Raw genomic sequence first — 19,058 nt, 5'->3', positions numbered from 1 at the left:
TTTGGTAGTTCAGTTTGGATCCTTGTAGTGCTTTGCTGATGAAGTATATAGCTTGTTGCCCACTGTCATCTTCTCGGACCAGTGCCGAGGCTACTGCCTGACTTCCTACTGCGAGGTACAATATAAGTGGTTCTCCTTCTCGTGGCCGAGTTAAGATAGGTGGTTGTCCCAGGAACTTTTTGAAATCTTGGAAGGCCTGCTCGCACTCCGTTGTCCATTCGAACCTCTTTCCCTTCCTTAGAGTGGCGTAGAAGGGTAGAAATCTTATTGCCGATCCGGCTAGAAATCTGGACAAGGCTGCCAATCTTCCATTGAGTTGTTGTACCTCTTTGACGCAAGTCGGACTCTTCATGTCGAGTATGGCCCGACATTTATCTAGATTAGCCTCAATTCTTCTTTGTGTGAGCATAAAACCCAAGAATTTGCCAGCTTCTACTGCGAAGGTGCATTTTGTAGGGTTAGGTCGCATGCTATGCCTTCTTATAGTGTTGAATACTTGGGTGAGGTCGGACAGTAACGTCTCTTCACTTTGTGACTTTATTAACATGTCGTCCACATAGACTTCCATGATTTTCCCGACGTGGTCTGCAAAGACCTTATTCATTAGTCTTTGATAAGTGGCTCCTTCATTTTTGAGTCCGAATGGCATGACGATGTAGCAGTAATTTGCCTTTGGGGTTAAGAATGAAGTTTTTTCTTGATCGGGTGGGTACATCAGGATTTGATTGTATCCCGAATAGGCGTCCATAAACGAGAGGTATTTGTATCCAGAAGAGGCATCTACCAGAGCGTCGATACTTGGGAGTGGATAAGGATCCTTTGGGCAGGCTTTGTTGAGATCAGTGTAGTCGGTGCACATCCGCCACTTCCCGTTTAATTTTTTAACCAAGACGATGTTAGCTAGCCATAGCGGGTACTTGACTTCTCTTATGAATCCTGCCTTCAATAGAGCTTTTACCTGCTCTTCCAAAGCTTGGGATCGTTCTGGTCCGAGCTTTCTACGTCTCTGCTGTACTGGCCGAGATCCTGGGTAAACTGCCAGCTTGTGGCACATCAACTTAGGGTCTATGCCCGGCATGTCTGCGGCTTTCCATGCAAAGAGGTCGACATTGTCTCTTAAGAACTGTATGAGTGACTCTTTTATGTCTCCTTTTAGGATTGTGCCAATATTGGTTGTTTTGTCTGGGACATCTTCGATTTGGACTTTTTCTATTTTGCCTTCGGGTTGTGGACAGAGTTCTTCCCGCCCTCGAACTCCACCAAGTTCGATGGTGTGGAATTCTTCTCCTCTGCCTCTGAGGTTAAGACTTTTGTTATAACAGTGGCGCACCATCTTCTGGTATGCTTTTATTGTAGCTATTCCTTCTATGGTTGGGAATTTCATGCACAGGTGTGGAGTCGAGACTACTGCGCCAAGCTGATTTAACGTTGTCCGACCTATTAGGGCATTGTAGGCTGAACTCACGTTGACCACGATGTAGTCTATATTAAGTGTCCTTGACCGGTTTCCTTTTCCAAAGGTCGTGTGTAGGGAGATGTACCTAAGTGGCTGGATTGGGGTGTCTCCCAACCCAAACAGGCTGTTTGAATATGCTCTGAGTTCTTTTTCTTCCAGGCCGAGTTTGTCGAAGGCAGTTTTAAACAAGATGTCGGCGGAGCTTCCTTGGTCTACCAGTGTGCGGTGGAGATTTGTGTTGGCCAATATGATAGTGATGACCATGGGATCGTCATGTCCCGAGTTGATGCCGACTACGTCCTCTTTAGTAAAAGTGATTGTGGAGATGTCGGGTGCTTCCTCTCTTCCCTCGACATGATATACATCTTTAAGATGTCTTTTGCGAGATGATTTGGAGATCCCTCCTCCCGCAAATCCTCCGTGTATCATATGGACATGTCTCTCAGGTGTACGAGGTAGTCGTTCAGCCCGTCCGACATCTTCGTCCCTTCTTCTTTTTCTTGGTTCGTCTGTTCGTCTGCTCGGCTGGCTAAGTACCGATCTAACTTTCCCTCTCTTACCAGTTTTTCTATGACATTTTTTAAGTCGAAACATTCGTTGGTGGAATGTCCATAGATTCGATGGTATTCACAATATTCAGCCCGATTTCCTCCTCCTTTTTTGCTTTTGAGTGGTCGAGCTGGGGGTATCTTTTCAGTATGGCATACTTCTCGGTAGACATCTACAAGAGATATCCGAAGAGGGGTGTAATTATGGTATTTCTTGATCTTTTCTCCATGCTGATCTTCTTTTTTCCTAGGCTCTTTTTCCTTATCTCGAGAGGAATAGGAGAATCCGGATTTTGAGGTTTCTCCTAGTCGAGAGTTTTCCTCCATGTTGATGTACTTTTCTGCTCGTTCTTGCACTTCGTTCAGAGTTATGGGGTGTTTTTTGATATAGAATGGCTAAAAGGTCCCTCTCGCAAGCCGTTGATGAGACCCATAATGGCTGCCTCTGTTGGTAGACTTTGTATGTCCAGACATGCTTTGTTGAATCTTTCCATGTAGCTGCGGAGACTTTTCCGATCTCCTTGCTTGATTCCTAATAGGCTTGGGGCGTACCTAGCTTTGTCTTTTTGGATGGAGAATCTGGCCAGAAACTTCTTGGTTAAATCGTCGAAGCTTGAGATGGACCTAGGGGGCAGATTGTCGAACCATTTAATTGTTGTCTTTGTTAAAGTAGTCGGGAAGGCTTTGCAGCGGACTGCATCTGAGGCATCGGTGAGGTACATTCCACTTCTGAAATTACTGAGATGATGGCTGAGATCTGCTGTGCCATCGTATAAAGTCATGTCGAGAAGTTTGAAGTCCTTTGAGATTTTGGCCCTCATGATCTCTTTGGTGAATGGGTCTTGGTCCTTACGAGAGCCATCTTCGTGAGCGGATCGAGTATTTTTGGCCTTGAGATCTGCTTCGAGTTTTAAGAGCTTGTCTTCTAACTCGCGGTGTCGCCTAACTTCCCTTCGTAGGTCTCTCTCAGCTTCTCTTTGATGCTCCATCTCTTTTTCGAGTTGTTTTAGGCATTCTTGAAGTGCATCCATAGCTTCCGCTTTTGGCGAATTCTTGTCTTTGTTAGGTTGAGGAGTATCTTTTGGTGTAGTATCTGTGTTTTTGTGTGGTGCCCTGTCTTCTAGATCAGAGTCGTGGTCATTGTCAAGGTTGTCCGCCATGGTGATTGGATGACTTCCAGGTCCCCGGCAACGGCGCCAATGTTCCGAGGGTTACCTGAAACTGTAGATCGATCTCGGAGGAGATCTTCTGTTCTGGTCGGAGATGACGTGTCCGGCTGGTGGATGACAGCCGGAGCTGTTGTATCCAATTTGTTAGCCTGGCTATGCTGTTGATCCTTTGTCACCGGAGGGGGGTGGTACCTGCAAGGGACTCCGATGCTTAAGTTAGCAAGGGTATTAAACATGTATTTTTTGTAGAATCAGAGAGTGAGTTATACCTGGGTGCTCCAGTGTATTTATAATGGTGTGGAGTGACCTTCTTGGAGATAAGATAGTTATCTTATCTTATCTTATCCTTGAGTGAGGTCATATTATCTTCAAGGGAACCGCCCTTATCTCTGTAGGCTTGGACTGCCTTTGGATTTGGACCGTGTTCCTCTGTTTGGGCCCTATTTGGGCTTCTGTAGTGATTTGGCCGAGCTCTTGAAGAGGTCGGATAGTCTGGCCTGAAGAGGTCGGTCGACTCGTCACTAAAACATCCCGGGTCGGACAGCTCGACCCAGGGTATAAACAGTCATCATAGCAACCAATCAATTCTCTCAAGAGCTTATGATAGACGTTCAATTCCGGGACATGTGTCAACGCACCAAATCCCATTTTTTCGATAATATCTTTCTTTTGCTGACTCATTCCCTTGAACACCCTTGCTATTGCTTTTGTCTGGCATATGAGATCGTGAGTTTTTTGCAAGGTTTTGAAATAGTATGTTACGATATATTTATAATACAAAAATAGAGTTTATTTAATGTGTATATGCTTACGGTATAGCGTGTCTTCTCCTTTTTTTGTCACCATCGTCTTTTTTATTTTTGCTGTAAGGACAAAGAAAGTTGGTCAATACTTCACTCAATACACTGACAACCACAAGCATGCATATTTGAATCAAGTAAACCTAACACAGATCCCCAATGAACCGAATTCTATTCATATTTGAATAAAACGTGATAAATATTAAATAATCAAGAAAAATATTTCTGCATGCAAATGAACTCAAGTGAGCACTTAACAATCAAGTGAATGTAAATCACCAACTCCAATGAACCGAATTCTATTCATGTTTGAATAAAACGTGATAAATATTAAATCATCAAGAAAAATATTTCTGCATGTATATGAACTCAAGTGAACACTTAACAATCAAGTGAATGTAAATCACCAACTCCAATTAACCGATTTCTATTCATGTTTGAATAAAATGTGATCAATATTAAATCAGCAAGAAAATCACATTTCAAATCATTTCTGCAAGCAAATGAACTCAAGTAAGCACTTAACAATCAAGTGAATGTAAATCACCAATTCCAATTAACCGATTTTTATTCATGTTTGAATAAAATGGGATAAACATTAAATCAACAAGAAAAATATTTCTGCTTGCAAATGAAGTCAATTAAAGTAAGTGATAAACCAAGTTATATATTAGAGAAAGAAAATAACAAATGCCCTAGTTACGGTAAAAAATAGAATCAGAATAATTCGATCTACTAAACAAACCAACTCAATCCACTAAACCAAAAATTGAACTAGGAGAAATGCGAGATTTGCGAGAAATTAAATGAACATAATAAAAATAGTTTTTCTCATATCTTGCGGAGTTTGTGTTGTTGTTTTTGTTTATTTTTTCTTCTTCCTTTCGAAAGCTTCATTCGATTCTTCAGTAGCAGCAGTTACGAACGTGGTTTGAGAGATTTTGAGAGAGATTTAAAATTCTGCAGTTGCAATTTCGAGTGTGAAGAAGGAACGTTGTTTCATATTCAAGGTGCAAATGAATTGGTAATGTTTTGGTGGAGTTCGACACGTGTAATACACATTCATTTAATGAAATTGGTTTTTTTTTTTTTTGGGCCTGCTTGGATGGTCTTAGATGAAAAATTGTTTGGATGTGTAGTCCAGCTGTATTTTTTATTATATGAATTATATATGATAGAAAGATATTTTCGGAATAAATACATAGTAAATAATAAAAAGAGGTGTATGCTATTATTTTTATTTTAGAATAATTCATTAATTTCATATTTGTTTTTTTATTTTATTTGTGTGGAAAAACCTAAGACAAGCAACCTCTAAAACTGCACACTGTTTTTGGGAGAGAAAAGGGGTTTTTTTTTTTCCCGGAGGAGGAGGGGGGGGGGGGGGATAACTTTAATAAAAGAAGGGGAAAAATAGATATAACATAGCTGTTTTGGTTTATCAAAACCAATATGTTTCCAATATGGGCTATGATTAAAATAAAGATTGATTATAAAGCTCTCAAATATTAATAAAAGAATCAATCAGTACACACAGAATTTCCCTTTTTGAATTATTGTTTTCTATGATACTCTGTTTCCTCAGCATATTCCTATTGAAGAGGTGTTATCTTCAGCCGCTATACAATTGAACTGATTTTTCTAATAGATCATGGTTTTTTCCAGAAATTTCTTTTACCCTTGATCCATTCTTGTATATTTTGAAAGCTGGAATAGAGTTCACACCTTCTGATTTTGCCAAGTAGGGATGGTCCTCAATCTCCACCTAAAAAATTCTCGCCTAATAATTATAAGTTACAACATACGACGAGAAATATAACAAATTCTATGCTTTACGGACAATTAGATACTAAATGTATATATGTTTAGAATTCCATTTGTTAATTTAGAAACAGAAAAGTTAAAACACAAAATGATCGAAATCCAACATGAACAATTAGATAGTAAATGTATTAATATTCGGGTTCTAGTATAGGTATATGAAATTTTTGAGGAAAAAAAATATCTCTCAATAAGATTGTTAAAATTTTTTAATTTGAATCCTCTAAACTTTATATTTTTACTTTGGAAGATAAAATGAGATCTTTTACTATTAAATATTTTTTTTTGTTTTTTTTTTATCCTACTTATAAAATAAATGGTAATAAATCATACTTTATCCTCTAAAATAAAATTTAAAATTGAGAGGATTCAAATCCTAAATCATATATACATTTCATTAAGTTTTGGTATTTACATGTTGGACTTACTACGAATACCTACATTTAGTAACACTTATCTTACACACGTCTTGTATGTCCAACTTTATCTTAAGAAAAGTAATACGAAAAATTTGGCAAAACACATTTTTGAATACATAGCATCCAAACACAAACCAAACACAGCCACGTATATGCATATCCCATCTTATTTTGTCTAAGAAGTTAGGGAAAAAAATGTTCGGATAACCTCAGACACTTGTAACGACTCAACTTTATTAAACAATAACTCTAGTATGAAAAGTCCGAGCAATTCAAAATAAACAAACCTTGAGGAAAATCACTGATGGGAATCGCTTGCTAATTTGCTCCAACACTAGAAGTACTTGTTTGTTTGCTGCCCTGTTGGTAAATAGTACCACAGCCATTCCTGTACAACATATAAACCCGCCCAACCGTTAGTGAACTATCATTTGTAATTGCCACATTGTGTTAGCTGCAAATAAATAAGAAAAAAATGTTTCGTACATATTAATTATTAGATATTATGTCAAATCAATTTTTTTATTCACAATTAAATCGATCCGTATTTAACTTAAATAATTCTTTGATTTGATAAGTGATATTTCATTGTAGAGAATCTAAATCAACATACTATTTATTTAAGTATAACACAATTCAATAGATAAATATTTCATACCAGGAGAAGTTACGTATTGTCTAAATTGATCATTGTTTGAAATGAACACCAAATTCGTGCCAAATTTCAAGTTTACAATAAATTCGCCGCGGAGCATCTTAAGTTGTAGCTGAGCCTCAAACAATGCCCTGGCTACTTCCTCATCCCCTGGCTTCTCCCTTAGTAGCATTTCATAGTCTTGAATGGCAACTTCCCATCTTTGCAACTACATTACACAAAAAAATAAATCATGTACATAAAAAAGAATAAATGACTTTTTCGGTTTATAACCATTCATTGGAAGGACAAAACACATCTTCACAATTCAAAAGTTTTTAATTGGTCTCCAACTATTTAAGTAGTTGGTTTAAGTGGCTCTTGTTATGGATCTAAAAACAGATTATGAGGTCACTATTTATAAGGGATCGCTTAGATGAGTTACTTGAATGATTGGATTAGGAATTTTTTAACTATAGAAGAACGATTTATAGTTCAAAAAAATAGTGAGGTGCCAAAAAGGACATTTACTCAAGAACTTGATACCGAAATTGCAAAGTAAAGCACCTTGGCGTTGCAATCTGCCCTCCTTAACCTTGCTTTGCTGTAGGAAGGCTGGACTATGAGTGCTGCATTGCAATCTTCAATAGCTTTCTCGAATTGGCCGAACTTGGAACGACACGCTGCTCTGTTGCACAGCAGGACCGAGTTGTGCGGATTATGATCTAGTCCTTCGTTGTACACTGCGGATGCTTCCACAAACTTCGATGCCTTGAAGAGTAAGTTTCCACTCATTCTTGCTGATGTTACTGCTCTGGCCTTCCTTAACATTGCATTCGCCTCTCTGTTGCTTGGATCCACCTTAGCTGCTTTCTGAGCGGCCGCAACTGCATCCTCAAACCTATTAATGCATATATACCATTTTAACAACTTATTTGGAGGCCTCACACGTTCTCTCTCTCAGCTTTTGGTTTTCTTTGCTTCCTTATTCTAAAGTTATAACATTTTTTAGATGGTACAAAATTTTGAAACCAAAATTATAAACTATTTGCACACGTTTTGTGGTTGTTGACAGTTTTTAAACTAAAATTATAAACATAACAGAAATCATGAAGAATTTGTTCAATCCTCCGATAAAGATAAAGATTTTGACCAACCTGCCAGCTGCCAAGTAAACCTGTGCGGCGATCATGAACTGGTAGGAACTGCGAGCAAAGCCAAAAATCTTGTTGCACCAATCAGGTGAGAATTTTGGCATTTTCTCATAGGTGACTTGTGCCTCTTGATATCTTAGGAGCTTCAACAAGGCTTCAGTTTGCAAAGCATAGACCTTAAAATACAGCAAAACCGTATTTTAATTATTATTATTTTTTATCATTATTATAAAAAAATAGCAGCTTTGTGTCCTTATGATACTAATATTTAAAAAATAACAAAAAATTATAAAAAAGAACGAGGAATCACGGGTAGAACTTTGGCCTATTATTGATAGAACTTCGATAAATATTAATAAAAAATACTGGAACTAAAAAACTCTTTGGATCACATTATAAATAAATAAATGAACAAAATAATATGCATGACGAATGAACCAACCAACCTGTGGAGATGAATCAACCCCTAAGGATATTGCTGACTGTGTTTCCTTTAGTACAACACCCCATTCATTAAATTTCCGAGCTTCATTGCATTTATTAAGGTGGTTCTGAAGAGTCTGAGTTTGGAAAGCCAGTGCAGAATCAGTATCTGGGGTTAACTGATTGCAATCGAGGGCTTTCTCTGCTTCTCCCAATCTGCAATAAAATTTTCCAATTCTATAAGCAAAACTAACAAAAACGCCAAATTTATTAGATGCTGCTGCTATTGCTAACTGTCTCACAAACACAGTAGTGGGAAGCATAAATTTATTTCTATAAAATTAGACGATTTATTGTCTAGTTTTCGATCTATCATTCTGTCTAAGCACCAGGGACAACATGGACAAAGGAAGAGTCACAGATTTTGTGTAGTCCCTGTACTTTTTGTCCTAATAGACTTATCAAATATGACGCTTAATATCTCATGATAAAAATAGGGGACTAATATAAGAGAGACAATAACACAGTTACTTTATTTAATTTAATATTTATAATCTTATATAAATAATATTTATAATTATATATTTATCACATTTAAACTATTTATTTATTTCATTTAATAATTCAGGCATATAAAATAAAAAATCTTTAAATTATTTTTGGTTAATTTTTAACAGTCTCTCAAACATTTTTTAAATATAAAAGAGGAGTGTTAGGGGTCAGTAGAATTTGTGATATGTAACTATCAATTAACTATCATCAATATTTTTAATGGACATTAGGTGTAATATTACTATTTTTCTTTTGACGATTAAGTATTAGTCAAATTTAAATAAAAGTATTGGCCCTAAACTTTTTCTATGCTAAAATATACACAAAACCAAAGATTTGGGTCTTTATTTCCACTAACCTAAACTTTTAGGTAATAAAGAATTCAGTAGATTTTGTTTTTTGAATTTGTCTCGTTTCCAAGACAAATTTGTATCTCCTAACTCGTGTGTACTTTCCTCCTCACAGTTAATAATAACCAGGGCAAAAGTAAAATCACCATGTATGAAGCAAAAATTTACCTGAAATATATTGTTGCCAAACGGTTATGAGCTCTGGTATACGAAGGCTCCAACCTAACAGATTCCTCACACTCAGCAAGTGCTTCTTGAAATCTTCTTAAGCCAATCAAAGCAGCACTCTTGTTGCAATGATAAGTTGCCTTACTTGAATCCAAAGCAATTGCTCTGTCATACAACGCCACAGCCTCTTCAAACCTTCCTCCCTTATACGCATTGTTTCCCATGTTCTTCAACACCTCCGGGTCCACCACCTTCTTGTTCCTCGCAAACTCATCCCCGCCGCAGCTGTTCTTCCTCATTATGTTACCCATCAAAGCTTTTCCGGACGAGGAGGTCCACTCTTTTTTGCTCTTAGGTCCACACTCCCGGAGGCTCTTTGCTCTTGGAGTGTTATTATTTACAAGCAAGTTCCCCGCCAGTTGTGCCCTGGCCGGAGACTTGTTGTTTCTCTCATTTATCTTAGCCAGCTGCAGTTTGCTGTCGTCATTCGATGATGTCGAGGTTGATGCCGATGTGGATGTTGAGATTCTTGCAGCATCTGATAGTCTTCTACTTTGAAGCACAAGGGTACTTTTTGCGCAAGGTTTTTGGTCTGAGATACTCAGCTTTTGTGTGATTACAGTGTCAGTGGAGTTTCTTCTTGTTCTAGTCTTTGGTTCTTCTTTGTTCTGAGACTTCTTTGATGCATTATATATGTTGCTAGCTTTCATGGGAAGTGAATGAACAGAAGACTTTTTCAACCAATAGCTTTTTCAACCCATGAATCCACAACCAAATTCATTTCCCATTCCCATCTTCTGGTTGTCCATGTTCTTCCCTGCCATAGCTTTTAGAACATTGTCACAGCAGAGAAGGTGAATGTGAATGTGAATTGTCACACACACAAACAAGCAAGCAAAGAAGAAAAAGAAGAGGAGCTGAGTGAGAGAGAGAATTGTGAAAGGTGAAATCAATTATGTAGATGGCTTGTATAGGAAGCATTTTATATAAGACGCGTATGATGTACAAGATGTTTATAGATTATATTTATGTGTATATAGCCCTTCTTCTAGAGTGGCTTCCAAGAAAAAACTTTAGCACTTTTTGTGGCTTTAGTGCACCATGGGCAAAGGTCAAGGATTCAAAGGAATATTAGCAGTGAAAATATTAAAATTGGTAACCTTACATAGACGAGGAAATTGCATCTGGTTGAGATCAAAAATTAAAAAAAGAAAGTGACTAAGTAAATATATCGAAAATGATATATCCCATAGTCAATTCTAGAGGCAGTTATGTACTGCCATGACTGAATGTGAGGAGTTGTTTGGTTACATTATTAAAAATGTCACCTCGTAAACAGATAAGCTATTTTAAAAATGATCTCATTGGAATGGAACATGCCAGTGGCTAGGAACATGGAGCTCCAAATTTTACACTTTAGTGATTGGCATGGACTTAATTGGACATGGTGAATGTTGAGTTAAATTCCTCTTTCGTTCTTGAGATTAGAGAATCTTACTGATTTAGTTTTTGACTTTCTAATTATTATAGTTTGCTCTTTAGATTTAAAAAAGTGTATTAATATAGTCCCTCATCAATGTTATTAGTTTGATAGCTCAAAACTTGTCATATTAGAGATATTAAAATGACGTTGTAACGTTTTGAAACTAAAAGAACACTAAATGATGTCATTTCAGGGTTTGAACATTACTAAAAGGGAGGGGTATAACGTTTTAGAATTGTTTAAACCCTTAAACGACATCATTTATTATAGCGCCAAAATGCATATGACGTCGTTTTAATATGTCTAGCGTGACAAGGTTTGAGCTACGTCACTAACGATGTTGAATTTCGACGACAAAAGATACACGAGAGACTGACTACATTGGTGCATTTTTTTAATCTGAGGAATCAAGTTGTAGCAATTGAGAAGTTAAGAACCAAATCAGCACAACTCGTCAATCTTAAGGACCAAAGTGGGGCTTAACTCGGTAAATCTTTGGTTCTTTGTTGCTATCTATTTTATTCTCAAAGAAGTCACTACAAAAGAAAAAAAATAGAAAAGTAAATTATTTCGAAAAGAGTAGAATAACAATTAGATTTTTGAGGATTTTGATTTTGGACTAATTAAATTTAAAAAAAAATATCAATTAAGTATAAACTGTAGACATATTAAGTTTTTCTATTAATAAATAGTGCAAAAAATAAAACACAATTGTTATGTTTTTCGTTATCTACAATAACGTGTCCTGTTATTTTACATGAGAATCAAATGATATTATTTTGGACAAATAAAATTTTGTTATATTTTAAATTTTCATATAACTATCATCAAATTAACTACTCTTTATTTATAATGAACATTAACATAACATGTAAAATTTTCTACTAAAATTTATTATCTTTTTTACTCTCATAAAGAATTTAATCAATAATTTTTTTAAAAAATTAATTAATTTAAAATCAAAATCTTTAGAAACTTAATTGTATTTTTTTTTCTTTGAAGAATATGGTTTTTGGTCATAATGAAATTATTTGTTGAAATCAAGTCAGTTAGGGTGTCCCTTCAATCCGTGTCAAGGGCCCGGCCCTAAATGATATTTAATTTAAATTAAAAGACAGAAAGGCTATTACCAAGAAAAGCAAAAAGAAAAGTTAGAAGGATTATGAAATTGAACCTTGTTCCACTATCATTATGATTTAGGACCATGTAATGAAATAGAAACGTAACCAGAATCGCACTACCAAAACACAGTAGCTAATTCTTGGGGTAAATAGTGGGGATTTTTTATTTAAATAAATAAAACAAAAATAATAATTATCAAAATAAATAATTTAAAAAATATTTACCGATTTGCATCTGCCAATTAAATTTCGTTTACACTGTAAATAAGATGAAATTGTGTGTATCTCGTTTACAGTGTAAACGAGATAAGACACGTCAGATGTATCGTGGCTATCTCGTTTACAGTGTAAACGAGATACATGGAGTAGAATCTCACCAGCTATAAAAGGATATATAATTCTTGGTATTCTTCACAAACTTTTCCTATTATTTTTGTGTCTCATATTTCTCACAAATACAAGGCATTAATAGCTAGTAATAGTCCATACATACTTGTGCTTGTTTATCCCAATTGTCGTATGAGAAATGACGACAACGGGGTGACGTTTGAGTGTGAGGATCCGATATTATTTCGCACTCAGCGTGTGGAGACGCTGTCGGATTTGAGGAATTTGATACTGAGCAAACTCGGTGGTACACAAGCGAGGAAAATCGGAAGGGTGGCTGACGAGAGGAACTTTTGCGTGGTCTAGAAAATTGGGATAAATCCTCGTTGCAAGTATAGTTTCTAAACCTTCAAAAATCCCTTCGTACAAACGTTTTGGTTGTCACAAGTAACAAACCCCTAAATAAATTGTTAACCGAAGTATTCAAACCTCGGGTCATCTTTTCAAGGAACTGCAGGGAAGTATGTTCTTATTATTGGTTATGGAGATTGTAAATTCGGGGTTTCAAGAATGAGGAACAAATATGACAAATAATTTAAATAGCAATTAAAATAAATAAATACTGTAAAGCAAACTTTTGGCAAGGGATAAGAAATTGGAAGTCCAAATTAGTTACCCTTCTCAATAATAAAGAAGATTAAATCTTAATTCCACTTAGTTAACCTTTGCTAAAGCAAAGGAAAGTCAAGGGATTAATTAGTTTGACCTTCGAATCCTATTTATTTCCTAAGAAAAGATTGGGATTATTGAAAGTCAATTCAATTAGCAAAGATAACAGTTATCAATTATGTTGAGCTAAGATAACTCCTGAGTTACTGATTTCTTAACCAAGACCAAAAGGGAAAAAGTAAATTTACTGTAATAAAAATGTCTTCAGATTGAAAGCAATGGTGACATAAATAAAAGAAAGCAATAATAAACTGAAATACCTCAAATAACATTAATTCAAATAATCTGGAACATAGAAGAATTCATAAATTAAATGGCAAAAGTAAATAATCAACTAAAGTAATGAAATGAATAAAAGTGATAGGAAAGCTTAAAGTAAAGGAACATTAAACCTGGGATCGAGAGTCACTCCTAAAACTAAGAGAAATCCTAAATCCTAAGAGAGAGAGGAGAGAACCTCTCTCAAAACTAAATCTAATCATGAGAAGTAACTAAATTGGCGAGCTCCCATTGAATGGATGCATTCCCTCACTTCATAACCTCTGGTCTATGCCTTCTGGACTTGGATTTGGGCCAAAAAGGGCTTCAGACATCGCTGGGAGCGTTTTCTGCAATTTCTGGTGCGTGGCCTCTGTCACGCATCCGCGTGGGTCACGCGGTCGCGTCATTCGGAGCTTTTCTTGTCACGCGGTCGCGTCAGTCATGCGACTGTGTCATATGCGTTCTGCTTAAGGCGCGCGGTCGTGTCAGTCATGCGGCCGCGTCGCTGCTTCTTCGCGCTTGGCACGCGTCCGCGTCGCCCATGCGATCGCGTGTATGCCAGTTTCTTCAGAAACTCCGTTTTGTGCTTTCCTTCCATTTTTGTATGTTTCCTTTCCATCCTTTAAGTCATTCCTGCCTTAGAAGATCTGAAACTACTCAACACACTAATCACGACATCGAATGGAATTAAAGGTGATTAAAATAATTAATCTTAAAGCATAGGAAACATGTTTTTCACATTTATCACATAATAAGGAATGGAAAGTAAAACCATGCAATTAATATGAATAAATGGGTGAAGGATTGAATAAATCACTCAATTTAAGCACAAAATATATCATAAAATATGGGTTTATCAACCTCCCCACACTTAAACAATAGCATGTCCTCATGCTAAATCCAAGGTAAAAAGTAAGGTTAAAGTGGTGGAATGTCATGCAATGCAATCTAATCTGAATGCAACTACCTAGATGAATGATGTATCATGTAATTCTAATTTTTTTATTCACTTGAATATAAAGCTTGCATGTAGTTAAATTAATTCACATTCTCAAGGAGTCATGTATATACATATATAGCCAAGCCTTAGATAGTGATAAAGTGCATTTACAATTGAGATGGGAGAGAAAAACATTTAAAAAAAATGTTAAAAAATTTGCAAGACAATTAATAATTTAAGCAGAGATATATGTTAATGAGCTATTGAACCCTCACTGGATTTTGTGTTTACTCTCTAATCACTCAGTGTTTATTGGGTTAATCACTCTATTCTTCTTTTTATTCTTTCTTTCTATAACTTTGTTCTTCATCTAACCAATCAACAATCATAGAATATAGTCATACCAAAAATCATGAGGTCTTAAGTAAGGTTATAATGGGGCCAAGGTAAAGGTAAGGGTATATGTATAAGGCTAAGTGAGTTAATAAGTGAATCCTTAATTAGACTAAGATCTCACCTAACATACATACTTTCTAAATCAAAACTTCTTTACCTATTTTCCATATTTTCTCACTTTTGATATTACATGCTCATATCTCAATATTTATTTTTATCCCATGTGCATTGCTTTATTTCATAATTGAGGAATTCTTTTTGTGTCCGCTTTATTCATTACATTTTTTTTAATGCACATGGTAATTCAATTTCTTTTGATTTTACTTGAGCATGCTTCCCAAAACTTTTTATTTGAGTTATTTTATTCTTTTCAACTTTTCTACCTTTTGTTTTTATCATCCATGTTCCCAATAGGTTTTCCCACATTTAAACCATACATACTTCCTATCTTAAGCTAACCAAGGATTCAACTTGGAATTTTTATTTTGTCTTTCTGCTTAAGGCTAGTAATGTGGCTGATAGAATAAAAGGGGATTTACAGGCTCAAGGGGCTAACAAGGGTGATGTAAAGGGTAGGCTATTTTGGGATAAGTGAACTAAAATCAAATAATGGCCCCAATCACTCTCTTGGTATGTATTTCTATTCTATAATCGGACATATAGATTAAAACAAAGTAAAGAACACCAGAATAAACAAGAAGGGCGGAACACACAGGTAAAAATTATGGTTTGGATGTAACCATACAATTAAGCTCTAAACTCACAGGCTGTGTGTTCTCTAGCTCAAAAATTATTTATCAGTTATGTATGTCATGCAGGTTTAGTTAAAAATTCCCATTATTCTCAATGTAAATCTTATATTGAATGGCTTTAAAGTTCTAGTGTTTCTTCTTGATGAAATATTGTTAACTAACTAACATGTAATGCTATATATACAAGGTGTGGGTTGTTTTGATTTTGTTAAAGTCTCTAGTTTACTTCCTTTTTCTTTTCAATCTATTCCGCGTTATCTTATGCTAAAAAGGGTAAACTATACTAATCAATCCACAATTTCTATAACTAGTAAGTTAGAATTGCAACTAAACTAAGTGGCTAAAATATGAACTAAAAATGCAAATTGCAGAAATAGAGTATAAATACATGAAAATAGCAATGTATAAGTACTGAAAAATAAAAAAAAAATACAAGAAAATAGTCAAAATAAAGGAAAAAAGGTCTGTAGTGGTTCACCAAAATGATACGCCAGAGATGGCGACCTCCCCACACTTAAAATGAAGCATCGTCCCTGATGCTCACTCAAGCAGGGTGTGAAGGGGTGTCATCACCGGAAGGATGTGTGGCCGGAGTCTCTGTGGTGGCGGTCTGAGCATCTGGCTGCTGTAGAGGAGGTGCTGATTGGATAGGGATCTCGAAGTCTGCAGCCTGGATCTGATGTGAGATCTCCTGCTGGTGTGCTGCCTGCTGGGTGCCTGCCTGCACTGCCTCCTGCTGTGGATGAGGCGCAGCCTCGGGCGCATCCGCCTCCTCCTTAGATGCCTCGGATGGTGTGTCAGGCTCGGAGGGGATGTCACCATATCGTATCATCAGCTTCAGGTGCTCATAGCGTCGCTTGTTGCGATGCTCCATCTGGTCAAGCCGTCGAAACAGGCGGTGCACTAGATGATAGATGGGCTCTGGGGCAGGTGGAGGTGCAGTGGTGGTGGCAGGTGTAGCTGTGGAGGAAGAGGGGCCGGCAGATGGTGTGGCAGTGTCACCCGGAGCAGTGAAGACTGGAGGTCTGTAGCCCAAGGCTAGAAAGTTCCTGCTGTGCGGGATAATCTTCTTGCATTCTGCAGCAGGTGGCCTCTCATCGGCATCCTCCCAAGGCACGTCAGCTCGACGACCCAGCTATGTAACCAAATAGGGAAAGGAAAGAGTGCCTCGGACATAGACCCTGGCCATGTAGAACCGGATAAAGCGAGGCAGGTACAGGTCCTTACCCTCCATCACACACCAGAGGAGGGTGATCGTAGCGGCTGGTATATCCGTCTCATGATTACTCGGCATAATGAAGTTGCTAAGTATCTGATGCCATAGCTGAGCCTCATCATTCAAGTACGCCCGCTTGATTCCCTTGGGCATCGTGGTGTTCTGACGCATGATCCAAGGAACGGTCGGGTCAAGGGCAATCCTCGCCTTGACTGCATCCCAATCAAACTTCATAAAGCGCATGTCTTCCTCAGCTTTCTGATAACCATCCGGCTGAACAGATTTAGGCAGAAGCTTCAGAACATCTTCAATTGCCTCTTCAGTGATCAGAATCTGCTTCCCCCTAAGGTTCACTGCATCTAGGAAAGTCTTGAAGTAATTGCAGTAGAATTCCCTTACCCAAGATGCATTGACCTCAGACAGGTTTCTCTCCAGAAAGAACCAACCTCTTTGTTTGATCTGATCAGAGGTGTATTGCTGGAGTTCTCCTGGGATCTTCAGAGTCCTCTCCAGGTATAGGTTCCTGGAGTTTGCAAACACCGGATACTTCAGCTCACGGTATCGCTTTGCAAACTTCACTAGGTCATTAGCAGGGAGCAGCTGGTCGGCCTTCTCCTGCGGGGTGAAGTTTTTCTCCCGCCAAGAGGCATCATGCATGAGATCTATGATAGACATAGATGATTCTCCTCTTTTACGTTTGCCAGTGGTAGCCTTTCCTTTTTCCTTTCTCTGGGAATCTGACATCCTGAAAAATAGAAAACCAGGATATAGTAAAAATAGGAAAACAAATAGGCAAATAGTCAAAAGAAACACAAAGTGGCAAAGGAGAATTGGAATGAGGTAAATGAGTTAAGTAAATGTGCATTAAGGATTGTATAGGAGTTAAAAGTTCGAAAGGAAAAATTCACAATCCAAAATGTAATAGAAGGCATGTTAAGTAGGAAAAATTATCAGTATGCCATGGTTAGAGGGTTAAAAGAAAGTGAAAAACCAGAAAAAAGATTTTAAAAGGTTAGTTTGGTTAGAATTGAAAAAGAGTATAGGAAGTTAATATGAGTGAGTTAGTAAAAAGTGGGTTAAAGTAAGTGGCATAGGGATAAGTTTCTAAGTAACAAGCATTCACAGTTAGAAGCGAGAAGTAACTCATATCCAAACAAGGAAAACAGTTTGATGATGATTCAAATAGATATAGAGAAAGCAAAAATTGGAATCAAACATGAAAAACACAATTTTATGAACCGGGAAATTAAAAAGGATAAGAAAGCATGCCCTGACAATCATGAATTGTTTTGGTTAAAGCAGAGGAAAGTAGAATTCAAAACGCCAAAACCAAAACATGAATGAAAATATTTTACAGAAATTCGGGCAGCATTCCAGCTAAAATTGGATTGTCCCGGAAAATAAAGAGCAATTAAATAGGTCATATGAATTAAAATTAAAGCTTGCAATTACATATAAGGAATATAAACATGAAAATTCAGTGTAAAGAGCAGCATAAAACAAGAAATCACAGCATATGAACATTACAAACATCACAGCAACAGCAGAATTGCAAATTTGATAAAACAGAAACATGAACAGTGCAAGTAAACAGGCCTAAATCCACTAACCACATCCTAGGCTACCTAACAACCTAAAATCCACTACAACATACATATCTAACTAGCCTAAACATGAACATAAACAGAAAATAATGAAATAACAACAAAGGATAGAAGGGTGGCGTTCATCGGAACCTGGTAGGCCGAATAAGGAGAGTGGGCAGAAAGGTGGCTGGGGGTGGTGGTGACGGCGTCTGGCGAGGCAGCTGGCGGTGGTGGGCACGGCTGTTCGAGGCAGGGGGAAAGAAGGGATGGGTAATGGGGTAGGGGGTAAGAGGGGAAGGGAGGGGGTAGGTGTGTGTGTGGCGGATGGAGGGGCGCGGCTGGGATGGGCGGCGGCAGTGGGTGGTGGTTGCGAAGGGGGCAGTGGCGAAGAGGGGGGGAAGAAGAAGAAAGAAGAAGAAAGAAGGGGGAGGAGGAAAGGGGGTAGGTGGCGGCGGCGTCTAGGAGGTTGGCGGCGTCTGGGGGTGGCGGTGATGGTGGCTGGATGGTGGTGGTTGGATTGGAGGTGAAGAGAGGGAGGAGAGGGTTTCAGGGGGGCACGACTGATAGGGTTCGCGTGGTTGGGGGGTTATAAATTTGAATCCACGCGGTCGCGTGGCTGGAGCGAAATGGGGGGTGACGCGATCGCGTGGATGACGCGATCGCATGGAGGGCAAAAAAGATTGAATGACGCGATCGCCTGGCGCATGCGATCGCGTCGCTGGGATTTGTGCTAAACGCACGAATCCAGCGTCG

The 19,058-nt window shown here is 37.7% G+C and overlaps 1 protein-coding gene across 2 annotated transcripts; it reads right to left on the bottom strand.

Moving 5' to 3' along the window:
* Positions 1-5,444: 5,444 nt before the first annotated feature.
* Positions 5,445-10,500, bottom strand: LOC107609896 (TPR repeat-containing thioredoxin TTL1). Of its 2 annotated transcripts, none has more exons than XM_016311954.3 (7): positions 9,495-10,500; positions 8,448-8,640; positions 8,005-8,177; positions 7,415-7,748; positions 6,872-7,076; positions 6,501-6,601; positions 5,445-5,738 (listed from the first exon to the last, which is right to left on the bottom strand). In XM_016311954.3, exons 1-7 carry the CDS (start codon positions 10,202-10,204, stop codon positions 5,586-5,588), a joined length of 1,869 nt encoding a protein of 622 aa, XP_016167440.1. In that variant the 5' UTR covers positions 10,205-10,500; the 3' UTR covers positions 5,445-5,585. The 2 variants fall into 2 exon arrangements, with proteins under 2 accessions (XP_016167440.1, XP_088351059.1); XM_088494933.1 differs by having other exon boundaries at positions 5,628-5,753; positions 9,495-10,460.
* Between the last annotated feature and the right edge of the window lie 8,558 nt (positions 10,501-19,058).

This window comes from Arachis ipaensis, chromosome B7 (genome assembly GCF_059453495.1).
Source record: "Arachis ipaensis isolate K30076 ecotype BB chromosome B7, ASM5945349v1, whole genome shotgun sequence".
Lineage (NCBI taxonomy): Eukaryota > Viridiplantae > Streptophyta > Magnoliopsida > Fabales > Fabaceae > Arachis > Arachis ipaensis.
Note: the sequence above shows the minus strand (reverse complement) of the source record. Positions and strands in the feature narration are given on the sequence as shown.